This window comes from Lycium barbarum, chromosome 11 (genome assembly GCF_019175385.1).
Source record: "Lycium barbarum isolate Lr01 chromosome 11, ASM1917538v2, whole genome shotgun sequence".
NCBI classification, from domain to species: domain Eukaryota; kingdom Viridiplantae; phylum Streptophyta; class Magnoliopsida; order Solanales; family Solanaceae; genus Lycium; species Lycium barbarum.
The window spans coordinates 24,168,509-24,183,150 of NC_083347.1; the positions used below are offsets into that span (position 1 = coordinate 24,168,509).

The 14,642-nt window shown below is 37.1% G+C and overlaps 1 protein-coding gene across 2 annotated transcripts; it reads right to left on the minus strand.

Annotated features, from left to right (window-relative positions):
• Positions 1-3,398: 3,398 nt before the first annotated feature.
• On the minus strand, positions 3,399-14,330 carry LOC132618716 (histidine kinase 2). Of its 2 annotated transcripts, XM_060333717.1 has the most exons (15): positions 13,206-14,330; positions 12,121-12,153; positions 11,762-12,034; positions 10,893-11,387; positions 10,140-10,415; positions 8,917-9,086; positions 8,583-8,795; positions 8,314-8,500; positions 8,076-8,127; positions 7,725-7,954; positions 7,480-7,578; positions 6,025-6,668; positions 5,139-5,636; positions 4,446-4,919; positions 3,399-4,018 (listed from the first exon to the last, which is right to left on the minus strand). In XM_060333717.1, the coding sequence occupies exons 1-14, from the start codon at positions 13,596-13,598 to the stop codon at positions 4,670-4,672; spliced, it is 3,813 nt and encodes a 1,270-aa protein (XP_060189700.1). In that variant the 5' UTR covers positions 13,599-14,330; the 3' UTR covers positions 3,399-4,018; positions 4,446-4,669. The 2 variants fall into 2 exon arrangements, with proteins under 2 accessions (XP_060189700.1, XP_060189701.1); XM_060333718.1 differs by lacking the exon at positions 12,121-12,153 and having other exon boundaries at positions 13,206-14,326.
• Between the last annotated feature and the right edge of the window lie 312 nt (positions 14,331-14,642).

Genomic DNA, 14,642 nt, shown 5'->3' on the forward strand with positions numbered 1-14,642 from the left:
GCTCATTTTAGATGTAGTTCATGCATGAATGCATGACTGAAGTGCAAGCATACTTGAAAATTAAATGGGCTTGTTAGAATTGTTGTGTTTTTGACAAACTAACGATTGGGGTTTGTTTCAAATTTGAGCTTATTAGGAGTAGATTTGGGTGTTGAATCGCGTGTTGGATTGTTGCAATTCAAAGAACAAATTATTATTTTCTGTTCAAGCGCACATGTATGAAATTTCAGTCGGTTTTTACATGTATTTCAATCATGTATGACTAGGGTGCAGACATAAATGAAAAAAATATTTTTGACGAAAAAATTTTAGACACACATGACTGAAATTTTAGTCTATTTTTACATGTGCTTCAGTCATAAAGATCAGAATACATGAAAAAAAAACAGACATACATGACTGAAATTTGAATCAATTTTTACACGCACCTCAGTAAAAAATATCCGAACTTTACCTTGGCAAGTCATATCAAACATCAGGTGAATACGTCGGATGTTTGGCCTTCACAAGGCCATCACTTTCAGACGCGAATGTGTGAAGTTGCCAAGCTTCAGGCACGAAGTGCGTACTCGTGCAAAAAAATAAAAACATAAGGCGGATATTACTTAAATGGAGCGACCAAAATAGGGTATTTGTGCACTTCTCCAGGATTAATCGATTTGATCTATTTTCAAAGAGCCATTGATACAAGTAGAACTCGTTTGGTATAAGTGATGCGATAGACAAGAATATTCGTGGGATAATCTATCTAATCTTCTATATGAAATAGCTAATCTCACCATTTTCGTACATTCCATATGAGTGTTATCTCTTATCCCGCCAACCAAACGGGTAACAAAATAATCCCGCATTTTATTTCGAGACTGTTATGCTTTATCCCACCAATCAAACCACCCCTTTAGTAATACGATGTTCAAAGCACAATCCGGAAGTTTTTCTTAATTTCTGTTATTGTTAACTCTCTTTTAAATTTAAAAGGAATTCCAAACATTGAAACATATTTTTAAAATTATTTTTGGAATAATTCATCTATCCCTAGTTAAATAATCACTTATATCAAACTTTATTACAAATAACTTTTACAACATTAAAGGCAAATATTGATATATACCAATTTTAGATTAATACATCACAAGTTCACAACAAGAGTGTCATGCGTGTGACACTAAGATTTTCATGGACGGCACTGTAATATGTGTATGTAACATTGTATATCATGTATATTACACACGTATTTTCATGAATATATGTAGATATATGTAGATATACATAATATATGGGAGATAAAAAGATATGTGGTGTGATATACATTGCGTAATGAGATATACACGGGACATAATGGGGGATTCGCAGATGGAGTCGTCTTCAATCTTGAATTTTCAATTTGAAATTCAGCTCAAATGTGCTTCAAATCGTCTCAAAGAAACTCCAAAACTGGTATTCAAGCTTTTTAAAATGTTCTAGCAAAACCAATAGCACTCAGTCGTAACAAAACCAATAACTCATAATTGGTTGCTCAAATTTTAGATACCGAACTACCATACCAATTCTTGATACCACAGATTTCGCTATTACAGTATGTGGTATGCATTTTTTATTTTTTTTGGTATTCGTTACAATATTTGGTATTTATAAAAAAATATTAATATATCGAATTGTACCGAAGTATTTAGTTACATATACAATCCATATATATTATGTTATTACTAACAAACGTATAAATAGTATTTGTACAGAACTACATATCACATCTCAATTAATACTGCACATCGATTACATTTCTTTTGAGTCGAGGGTCTATCGGAAACAACCTCTCTATCCTATAAAGGTAGGAATAAGCTTTGCGTGCATCATATCCTCTCCAGACCCCACTTGTGGGATTACACTGGGTATGTTGTTATTGTTATTGTTGTTGTATATAATAGAGGATTGACTAATATTGTTAAGACTCTAGAAGTTTGACTACCCTATCTTGATTGAAATGTCCTTTTTGCAATTAATTAACAAAGGAATTTGCTTGTACTTTCCAATATTTTTACATGTGCAAAGTGTTTGTTTAATATAATTGAGACGTTTCTTGAAGAGCTGGATGTTGGGCTAAAATGGCCTAAAGATACTCTTAACATGATGTGAATTTGTCCTCTTTGGGCCAAGCTCGCATGGTTTCCTAATAAACCTCACACCATTAACAGTATTCAACACCTTATAAGTAGTTCCTTTTTCCTTTCAGCTACCATTGTGGGACTTTGTTCGCACACCTAACAATCTCCCCCTCAAACTAAGTTCCACATGACTCATCAAGAGTTAGAGACTCAACGTGTCTTAGTGTCACCCACATCGTCAAAGTATTTATGGTCATCGAAGCCCAAAAACTATGTACACGTCTTCAAAGCTATGGGTAAATGTTGTAAACCAGCCCATAGACAGGCAAAGGCACTAAGTCGGGCCCCACGCCACACTCCGCCATCTTCATACTTGTCCCGCCAAACCATTGGCTCTGATACCAGTTGTTAGGCTAAAACGGTCTAAAGATATTCTTAACATGACTTGATATTGTCCGCTTTGGGCCAAGCTCATATTGTTCGCACACCCAACAATCTCCCCCTCGAACTAAGTTCCACATGACTCATCACGGGTTAGAGATTTAACGTGTCTTTGTGTCACCCACATCGTCAAAATATTTACGGTCAGCGAAGCCCAAAGGCTATGTATACGTCTTCAAAGCTATGGGTAAATGTTGTAAACCAGCTCTGATACCGGTTGTTGGGCTAAAACGGTCCAAAGATATTCTTAACATCGTATGATATTGTCCGCTTTGGGCCAAGCCCACACAGTTTCCCAAAAGACTTCACAACATTAAGAGTATCCAACACCTTATGAGTATATCCTTTCTCTTTTCAGCTACCAATATGGGAGTTTGTTCGCATACCCAACAATTAGAGGCGAAGTTATAATTTTTTATCATATGAGTATATGTAAATCGAAATCGAACAAACTATTGTTATCAATTTACCATACCGTAACATAACTAACCCAAATTTGAAAAATACTTAACCATACCGAATTAATTTGGTACAATAATGACATAGTATTTCAAAAACCGAAAATCAAAATTACTAAACAGAATTTTCAATACCATAACATGCCCACCACTTAAAGTCCTCATATGGTGCCAAATTTCCTTATTCTTCTTACTAGATGTTCGCTCTTTTGATGAATGTAACCCTTTGTTTAGCTCTTCCATTTCTCTTTTCCTTTTATCTCCTTAAAATCTCACATTTTCAACCGTTTTTGGAATGTTGATTGCATCTTCAATAGTCATAATCAATAGCGTGTGGAAATGCTAAACAGACACAAGTCAACAATCAATGATTTAGTCCCAAGCTGGAAGACTGATATAACTCAAAACTCATGGATAATGCAAAGAATTGATATTCACACAAAAGATATGTTACATTTTAGTATTCAACAGTTCAAACTATTTCACTTACAACACCAAGCTCAACCTATTTTCAGCACCTTCATTTACAGAATATTACACAATCTACAGCTTTAAGTATACTTGACTCACTACAGAAACATTTATAAAAGAAGAAAAACTTTCAGTGTAGAGCCTATTCTAATCTGATCTCATCATAGCTAGAATTTATGTCCTAAACTCAACCTCTACTCAGGTGAAATTATAGAAAAATCAGTTCAGAATGAAAAAGCAACTATATTGCACTCTCATGGTTTGCATACCTGAAGCTGCCCTTATCTCAAGACTGCGATGCTATTTACATACTTCTTTTTATATGAGAGCTACTGAAACACAGGATACATCTCGGGACATACAAAGGAACAACATTAGCATTTTGGCACAACCCTGCTTCAAGGGACTTAGGGAACTGGCTTCAATTCTCAGAAACTTGACAGAGAAAAGGTGTAATATACATAGATTAGTCTTCGTCAGTGCTTTTGCAGTCCGGGAGTATCCATGGTTTAATTTTCCAAACCTAGTGGTTGTTAGCCATCGTTCCTGCAAATGAATGGATATCAGTACATGTGCACGTTCACCCACATATACAAGCACACCATCTAACACCCCGTTAAGAACCCAAAAAAAGCAAATTTTTTATTCAAGGTAAGAGCACTTTGATTTCCGAACTTTGATGTTGCTTCATAATCTTTTCTTTTTATTTCTCTCTCATGCAGGTTTGCTTCCCTTCTATAGGTAGCCTGTCTTTTCTTCATGCATTTCCTAAGGAGTTGAAAGCTATTGCATGACAAAATTCCATAAAGAAATGGGGTCCTAAACAGATGTTTGCTATGTATAAAGGTCTACAAATCAATCTTTATGATGTAGAGAAGCTTCAAGAAGGAAGAAAGATTTAACTGGATACAAGTAATGTTGAAAGATGCAAAGAAACTAAGTCTGTCTATCTGAAAGGAGGCAGGTAGTTTACCACAAAAGGAAGGTGGAGGTGTTTTGGACGAGCTACTAAATCATCCAGCAGCAACAGTGGGAGTCAGCTGTCAGACATCTGACTGGCAAAGGTCCGTCCTCTACTACCAACAGAGGAATCCGTTAGATATCCAAATAGCTTAGGCCCTTTATCCCGGAAAAAAGTTAACTAAACCATCAGACTGGACCTCAAAAGACGCTGCTGCACGGTTAATGATGTCCTAATCAACCTGACTCAAAGAAGCGTGCCACTGTTGAATAAAGCTGCCCTTCTTCAAACGGTTTTGATACATAATCATCCATCCCGCACCTCATGCACTCTTCATTTGTTGCTTGAATTACATCTGCTGTCATTGCTAATATTGGAGTGTGCCAATGAGCCACTTTGGCCGATATGCTGGGAAGTAACTCACCACAATCGACTTTTTCATTGTATTTGTTTTCTAAACTGCGTATTTGTCGTGTCGCTTCAAACCTGCATATGGAGATAGAGACCATCAGAGATGTGCTCATCAATTATCTACAGACCCACATATTTTTCGTGCCTCTTTATTAAATTTGGAAAAGCTAAGACAAGGAGCACCTTCACTTTCCTCCCCCCCCCCCCCCCCCCCCCCGGACCGATGTTCACCTACACTCAGCATCTGCATAACTTTGCTAGAAGGAAAAATTAGAAACAGATTAAGTTACTGACCCATCCATTTCAGGCATTTGGAGGTCCATAAAACAAGCATCAAACTTGTGTGGAGGATTAAGATGTGCCAAAGCAGCCTTTCCACTGTCTACACAGGTCACTATCGCCCCGTACTTCTTTAGAGCACCTTCTGCCACTCTTCTGTTTACAACATTATCGTCTACCACCAATATATGCTTTCCTGTCAGCAGACTTCCAAGAGTAGGTTTTCCTCGGGTTACTTGCTTCTTATTTCGGTAGCCAATGGCTTCTTGAAAGCATGCTATCAACCCGCTCAACCGCACAGGCTTTACAAACACTTGGTCCACAATTCCAGCTGATTTGAGCTCATCTCTCTCCGCAGAGCTCATACATAAGAGGCAGATTTTTGGAGGCTTTCCTAAAGCAGTAGCTGAGCCATTTGGTCTGAGCTCTTTCAACATATTACTTAGTGTAAGAGAAGTTTCGTTATCCCAACTATCTTTGTCAACAAAAACCACAGCTAAATGTTCCAATGCACTGCAAAATAAGCAAAAATTCAACTAAATGAATCAATATGCCAACATCATTAAACAACTGTGGCACTTTGAACATCCACACCACTCATTCAGTCAGTTTTGTTACACACCAAAAACACATAAATGAAAATACTCCCTTTCAATGATTTAAACTTTCAGGAATATGTAATCGGAGGTAAAGAACTCAAGATGGGTTTAAGGAAGTGACGATGTTGTAATACAGTGAAGACTGTTTACCAGCGTTCTTCAAAAGGTAGAAAGTTTCTCACAGCATATTAACTGAAATGCACTGATGGAATCTAGAAAGACATGTTAAACAGAAGTTCTACTTTCTATCTACAGATGCATCTTGATACTTCAGACGAAAAGAAATATTAGCATGACATTACCTAGTATTAGAGAGATATGAACATGCGGAACGCATTGTGGAAGTTATGTTGACGCATATTTTGAGTCTTTGCAAATGGTATCTTGTGACCTCTGCCCGAATGCTTTTATCATCAATCACCAATGCTCTTAACCCACTAAATTCCGAAACAGATGGATCATGCTGTTGCCATTTACGCTCTAAAGAACCTTCTTCTCCTCTTGCAAAGGCTGCAGTAAATGAAAATGTACTCCCTGTGCCAGGTTCACTGAAAAAGCCTATTTCTCCCCCCATGAGGTCCACCAACCGTTTGCTAATGCTCAGTCCTATCCCTGTTCCACCATATGTTCGAGATGTTGAACTGTCGGCCTGCATAAAAGGCGTGAATATGCGGCCTTGTGCTTCAAGAGGAATTCCCACACCAGTGTCTTCTATGGTCACTAACAACTTGATCTTTCCCACTTCTTCCTCTGTGCTGCTCAGCCTTTCAAACTTTTGCCAACTTTGCCATCTGTCAACTACAGGAAACCCACTTAAGGTATTATTTGACCTTTCTTGAACAAAGGTTAAGCTTTGTTTCAAGATTTCATCCGTCACATCACGAGGGTTCCTCACTTCATCAGCTAAATGTACTGTGACAAATATGTGCCCTTTGTCATTTGTGAACTGCGATATGAGCAAAACAAGATGTTAGTAAAGTAAAAGTAATAAAAAGAACATACAACCAAATTAAGTAATAAAACAAGCATTTTTTCTGTGAAGAATAAATAACTATAATCACAGAATTCTCAAAACAAGATTTTCTTTCCCTCCTAAATTCATTTTCCTTCACATCTTGTAGGTCCCTCAGTTTGAGACTGGATAATATGCATTCAGAAACAAGATGCAGAAAGGGGCTATTTGATAAAGCTCAAACCAGAAGGCTGAAGTGAATTTTATATAACATATTGAACTTTATATTCAGAGAACTTTAACTTATATCACTGGTTAAATTTAGTTATCTCCTTCAATGAATAGATTATAAATATAAATGCAAACGCTGATGCTTTTTGAATGTTTAGTTTTATCCATTTTTTTAAATCTTTTAAATGTATGAAGAAATTTATATAATTATACTAAGTTATTTTTAAAATATTTGTTAAATACATCTATATAATAGTCCAAAAATGGTATTAACTGATAATTTCAAAATGTTGGCTTTAGCATTCGAGTTTATGGATTATTTGCAAAATGTTAATTGGCATTTGATGGATGGCCATTTTCAGATTCAGCAATAACAGATGATCTTCCTTAAAATCGGTAAAGCATTTAAGTGGTACAGGATGAATAAAGTGATCTTCTGCTTCCTTTATCAAACAAGTATGATTTCTATTTTCTAATCATTTAAAACATTCAATATTAGGTACTGAAAATTGGTGGATTATCAAACAGCCCTACTCTTTCTTGTAGAGTCATTATCAGAAAAAGGTTAACCAACCTTAATTGAGTTTCCAACTAGATTCGTAATTATCTGCCGGAACCGCCCTGGATCTCCGATAACAACTTCCGGGACTAGATCAGAAACATAAACAGCCAACTGTTCCCATGAAAATAACACAAAATACAAGGCATCATGAGCTAGCTAGAGGAATGACAGTAACAAAAGAGAGAGAACACTAGCGAAGGGAGGGAAATTATGTAGTTATGATAGTGCTTATAAGAAAAAAGAGCATGATATTGTACCTCAATCCCTTTTTTATGAGATTTTCCTGAGAAGAGTGATGAAACATTATCAAGTACAGCACGGAGATCAAAAGGAACAGCCTCCAGCTCAAGCCTTCCCGATTCAATCTTAGCCTGATCCAGCACCTCATTAATCAATGATATCAGATCTTTCCCACTAGCATGAGCAGTTTGTGCATAATCCAGTTGCGTAGGGTCAAGGTTTGTGTCCATGAGCATTTGCAGCATCCCTGCACATATTGAAGAACTTCTTATCAATATCTAAGCATATATGTACTTAGAATCTCCCTTTCCCAGCCTCCCTTTCTGTTAATTAAGTGTAAAGTCGTAAAATTAAAGCATGTTAATTACCTAAAACACCATTCATCGGAGTCCTGATTTCATGAGAAACCGTTGCAAGAAACTGTAAAATGAAGGAAGGAAGTGAGTAGAAAAAGAAAGGGTCTTCAGACGATGAACAAAAGAAGCGGATCTATTTTAAGAGACTCGAAAGTTACTACATAACTATATTATCACGAAACGAGTACAGTCAATGAAATGACACCTAGAAGGTAAAACATTATCTGATTCATTAGGTGGATGATCAAACCTGAGATTTTGCTACATCTGCAGCCTCAGCACGATGTTTGAGCTCCATCATTTCCTGATACTGACCCTCAACTTCAACAATTCGGTTGATGGCAGCATGGAAGATATGACCAATAAGCAGAGTGATAACAAGGACTCCACCAGATAGAGTTATTGCTGTCCAGGGTGGAGAAGGTTTATGCTTGAACCTGTGATAAAAGTAAAGATAATTTTAAACTGGAAACGTATTCATGGCATTATTTTACATCGTGGACACTACACTTATTTGACCTGCAATGCATCTCGTGGTTCCGTGTAGGATCCCCAAAATCAAGGCTGCTAACATGCAGTAATCCTGTGTCGTTCTCATCCATGCCATACATTTTAATTGGAGCAAACTTGTTAGTTGTATCATAAACATTTACCACAATAGTTTGCTTGCTCGCAAGCTGATGCAGAAGCTTTTCGACTAATGATGGAACATCGTAAGAAGCACCAATGTACCTTTTCAAAGTAAAAGCAAAAATGAAAACAATCAGAATTTAGGGATTAAAGACCTGAACACCACAGGGACAACATCTAGAAATGTAATAATAAAATCCCAATTTTCTAGCATGGAACTTACCCAACAGTAGCATTGATGCGGTCCATTGGGGTAGCATAAGGAGGGAGATGAGTATTATAGACCGCAAATGTAAGAACAACACCCAGGTGATTGGATTTCAAGAGCTTAAAGGGTGACGTCAAAACCCCCTTGCCAGAAGCCCTTGCTCGCAAAATGTTCTCACGGTCTTCCTATAAACAACAACAATAACATTAATACCAGTCTCAAGAAATAGCAAGGTAAACTTAAGCACATAAGGAAGTTGTCTACAAATTGCAGATTGAGAACATAGGTTTTTACACACAGTTAGACCAGAACGCACGGGAATACTGATACACATGAAACTCGTAAGAAGACAAATGTACCTTGTTCCAGCGGAGACATAGATTTAGGTAAAATCTCAAACAGGCTGTCATATATATCTAAACACTTACACCCTTAATCAAAGACATACAAGTTTGTCTGAAACCATCACTACTAGAAATTTTCCCTTTTCCTAGGGATGGCAATGGGATGGCCTAGGTGGAAACGCCATTGCCAGTGGGGTGCAGGGCAAGGGGCTCAAGAGTTTTTGAAATTCATTGTCTTTTTTTACTTTTGGCATCACTATTTGCTTCCTTAAATGTCGATATTATTTCATACATAATAGTCGATGTTAACTCGTTTCTATTTAATAGACTAAACGTTTACTTTCCTCCAAATGATGGATGAGCACGAGTTGAGGAAAAATTACGACTACACAGTGGAAATATTACAAAAGGTATAATGAAAACTTATTAAAGAAGAAATAATGGGAAAAAGCATTAAGAAAATTAATGAAAAACATTAAAATGGCAAAAGGAGAAGAAAATCTAGCAGAACGGGACATCGGGAGATTGGGTGCGATTGGTAGAAGGTGAAGCTTTCACCGTCTCAAACCCGCCCTGAGCCGTTGCCATCCATATTTATTAACCACACAGCGGAATAATCTATCCAAGCCAGTTTTACTACTAGATTATGATATTCAGTAAATAGTAAAAGAGGAAAAAGAGCTCCGCCTGTGTGAGCTCGCTCACATTGCCGGTCCCAAGCCCGGATAAAGGAGGAGGGTTGCCGAGGGTCAATCGGAAACAGCCTCCCTACCCAGGTAGGGGTAAGGCTGCGTACATCTTACCCTCCCCAGACCCCACTATTGTGGGATTACACTGGGTAGTGACCAAGACCAAGTAAAAGAGGAAAAAGAATTTATAACCAAGAATTCACACCTTTCCAGACATCATATCAATCGAGACGATATGGGAAACCGTTTCTTGTGAAAATATGACAGGTGCATATTCATCGTGATCAGGAGCAGGATCCAAGTTTGCAGGGATATAATCCTGTGTTAAAGTTTGGTCCTCTGATTCCATTTTCTTGATAGTCCACCCATGCAGCTTCTCAAACTCCTCTCTCTGTGAGTGACGAACCCTTAAAGCATAGGCAACACCACTTGTAAGTGGCCTCTCAAAAGCTGTTCTCTCAGTATATTCTTCAAAAGTTTTCTGTAGAGCGCAAGAGAAAACATCATAGTTACATTCAAAGTGCAAAGACAAACTTCTACACTCTTCCAAACTCCCACTTTATCATGTTTTAACCTTTCTCTCATTTTTTTTTCTTCATCTTTTGGCGGTGGGGGAGAGGGTGGTATAAAAACTTTGTCTAAATAATAGTTTCTGTTGTTAATTTCATTTATGAGAACTGCAAGTTGCAGCTATTAGTATTACTAATCCAGTTCAATCATTTAGTACGAGTTCTTGAATCGGATAAACAGCATACCATATTGCTAGAAAAAAGCTTACACCCTGCTCCTACCAAAAAGGGAGGGGGGAGTAAAGATTAAAGGGACTGATATCTGATATCTAAATGGACAACTAATAATGATAGAATTTAAAGTGAAGTCCACGAACTATGAAGCATACAACCAAAATATGAAGAACATTTATAACAAGAGTCAAAGTTAATGAAAGCTATAATAGTACCTGGTCTATTGCGGAAGGTTGCTTTCCATGGTGAAATGTGGAAATGAGAATAGCCAATGCATGAACATGGTTCATGCTTACATTGAACTGGTCCTGCAACATTCGCGCTCGTTCGTCACACATGCTTGTCAGTGTTTCTTTCCTCCTCAATGCAATGTCTGCACTCAGGTACATATACAACCAGATGGCCAGGATCACCCCACCCAAGACAAACATTACAAGAAGCTTTTTCCTCCACTTCCCACCAGTTCGAGAGGAAATCCGAGCTTGCTGCTGCTGCAACTGCTGTAGTGGATGAAGTTGATGAGACTGTAGTGTTTGCGGCTGAATGAAGTTGTGCTGTTGATTTTCCCCGCATTTTGTCCATAACTGAAGTATCTTCCAGCTGACCACAACCCCGAGAAGGACCCACCAGCATAGTTTTGTGACACAAAAGGCATTACTATCAAAATGATCTGGGTTATGATTCCCAATTTCTCTTATTTCTGATGCTTTCTGATAAAAATGAACCACAAAAACGGTGTGAGCAATCTAGATTATCACAGGGTTTAGCAATTGAACTTCTTGCCGTATACATATTGGAAGTAGTTAGAGTGCACGTGTACATGCAAATGTGTGCACTAGAGCCACTTCGGATAATTACAATCAGCTCAAAGGCAAATCCGCATTTAATGATACAATTACTTCCTGGCCATAAAGTTCAATGTACAGAGAAGTAAAAAAAAAACAATATACAGAGCCCCAACTGGCTAAACTACTAGTTTGTGCAAAGACTTCATGAACATAACCAACTAAAATCGTGATGGGCTTTTCCTCGGTTGCAAGGCGAAGATAGTAAGATCAGTTTCTAACCATTCACAAGGGCTCACCTTTTCAAAGAACTGAGGATCTGTTGAGACTAGTGAAGATAAGCGATGCAAAACAAATGGTAACGACTTGTCATCTAGTGAAACGTCACTATTTCTCAGTGCCTCCTCATCTGGAACTGGGCACTGGCCTTTTGCTTCAATATTCTCTACAAGCATCTCATATTGCTGCTCGTATTTCAGACTCTCTGAACCTAGCACCTTGAGAAGGCAAGTAATGGTAGTACTCATAGGCATTTCATGCCCATCACCTTTGGAGCATTTCAAGAATGAAATCTACACAGTTGAGATCACTGGAGTCAATTACTATAAACAGAGATATCTGATCTTTAAGCATAAGAGGAACAGTAGCAAAAGATGACCTCTTTTTTTCTTTTCCCTTCAACAACAATTTTCTGTTTGACAATTCAGAAACCAAAATTTAGCAAAGCCTCTAAGGTGAGTGCGCTTATGAGTTCCAAATTGACTCAACAAACTAGCTAACTTTAATGATAACTAGAGGAAGTTCTCAAAGATAATACCTTCTGAAGGTGTTTGAAATATTCAATTTTCAATTTTCTCTATAGCACTAATACAGCATGGGGGTAGCAGATACTATAGGGAAAATTCTGGTGACATTTTTTTGTGACATGTTGGAATAAGCAAACAATAGGTGGCTCCAGAAGGCAATGCAACAGTTGCAACAAATTTTGGTAGATCATTAAGCATATGTATTACCGAAGACCGAATTTTGGTTTTTCACCTTTTAAGGAAAATTTGCAAAAATGGGAATATAACCAGAAGAGCCACATCATTACTCATTAGTACTGCAGGCCGAGCAACTTGCGGCTGCATACTGATTTACAGAAGAAACTAGTACATAATAGGCAAATTTCTTCAATGATTGGAAGGCATATAATTGGAGTAAATCTTTTACAGAGTATCAAATACTTCCAACCAAGTTCAAACATTCACCTAGCCTATGCTGATAAGTGAAATACAAGGAAGAAAAGAGAGAGCGTCTACTTAACTCTACGAAAACAGTAACAAACAAAAGGCAAGAAGAAGGAACAAACTGTTGGAAGGGAAATGCTGGATGCCCACATCCACGATTATACTGGGAGAACTTAGGAACTCTTCTCCCATTGGAAACCGGCTCCTTACAGATATGAACAGGTTGCAAATCAAGCATGGGTTTGCTTAGAATGCCATAAACTTTCACTCAGATGAAAGGTTTCAATGTGATTCAAGAAAGACTATCAGCAGTTTTGATCAAACACGGAAGTCTGCAACTTAACCCCATAAAGTTAATTCTTTTAAATGTGATTGAATTAGCTGTAACTACCCCCTTACTACATCTGCAATCTCCTAAATTTCCTTAAAAATTTACTATTTGTGAGAGAACAGAATATAAAAAATAGCAGCAACTATTTAAACGTCAAAAGCATTCAAAGTAACTGCAGGATACCTGATCTTTTTCAAAGAATAAGGTAGCTAAAGCTTGAATTTGCTCATTGCTGACATTGAAACGTTCAAGAAGAAAATAAGATTCATCTTCATTTGGTTCTGAAGCTTCCTGCTTCCAACTATAAACCACACCATTTAAGCTAATAACCAACCAAAAAAATCCAATTCCAAAGAAAATGAGCCATAAAAACAAAAGCTTTGTTTGCCATCTCCACCCACAATTTGGTCCTTGCAAAGACTCTCTGGCCTTTTTCAGCCTAAAACTTGAAGAGAAGCTTCCATTCATGCCAACCAATTTGCAGTTTAAGGACATCTTTAATAGAATCCACCTACATATCTTCAAAAAATGCCTTGATAGCTTAAGAGCAAACCCACTCAGAGCAGAAAATCTCATTAAAAGTCAACACTATCTTCAATAATTGACCTGAATTTCACTCAATTTTCAAGCAAACACAGCTCATAATTCCAACACAAAGCTCAAATTAACTATTTTCAAGATTCTGCTGCAAACCCACCTCTAAAAACTCCTAATCAAACCCTTCACTGCAAATTCTTGAGCAAAAATGTCTCCAATTACTCACTGCAACCATGTAACTATGGCTAAAGATTCAAGTTTTGCTCCAATTTTTGTTATTTTCTTGGTTCTTGATGGCTAAAGATTGAATCTTTGCTCACTTAAAAGCAATAAAATCCCATCAAGAAAAGCTTACTTGTCATAAAAGAACACATAGGAAGGACAATTATACCAAGACAACAAGTGGTTAAAACAAAAACCCCAGATGTTAATTTGGCAAACTGTAATGGAACAGAAAAAAGAAGTGGTTTTCTTTTGCTATATCCAGTTAAGCTCCTATTTCACCCCACAAGTACAGAAAATAGAAAAGAAAGAAGCATCAAAGATCAAAACTTTATCTTACAAAATCTCATGATGGGTAGAAATGAAGTGAATCCCAGTTGGTTTCACTGCAAAACCAACTGGAATGAATGATCAGAATGTGGGATAAAAAAGGAAGTACCTTTCTTTTCCTTTTCTGAAACACTTCTTTCTCTCTCTCTTTAGTTGTTTTTGGTGTTGAGCATATGCTGTTGAGTGTTGAGGTTGGGGTACATCATTATCTCATCATCCCAAGTGGGGAAGGTTGAGAAAAAAAAAAAAAAAATCAAAATCATAGGAGTACCATATTTATCATTTGCAATAAATGTAATCATAAACTTAAGTGTTACACTTCACAATATCCAAAATTTGTTCTGCATTTCTTGTCTATATAGTAGTAATTTCTTTGCTTTTTATGTTGTTTCATTTGTTCACTGTCACTTTCCAGTTACAATAATAATGTGAAAAGTTATAAGTATATGGTAGTATAGTAAATATAGAGTCGGAAAGGAAAAAAGGAAAAAGAAAATCAAAATCATACCATATTTATCATTTGCAATAAAT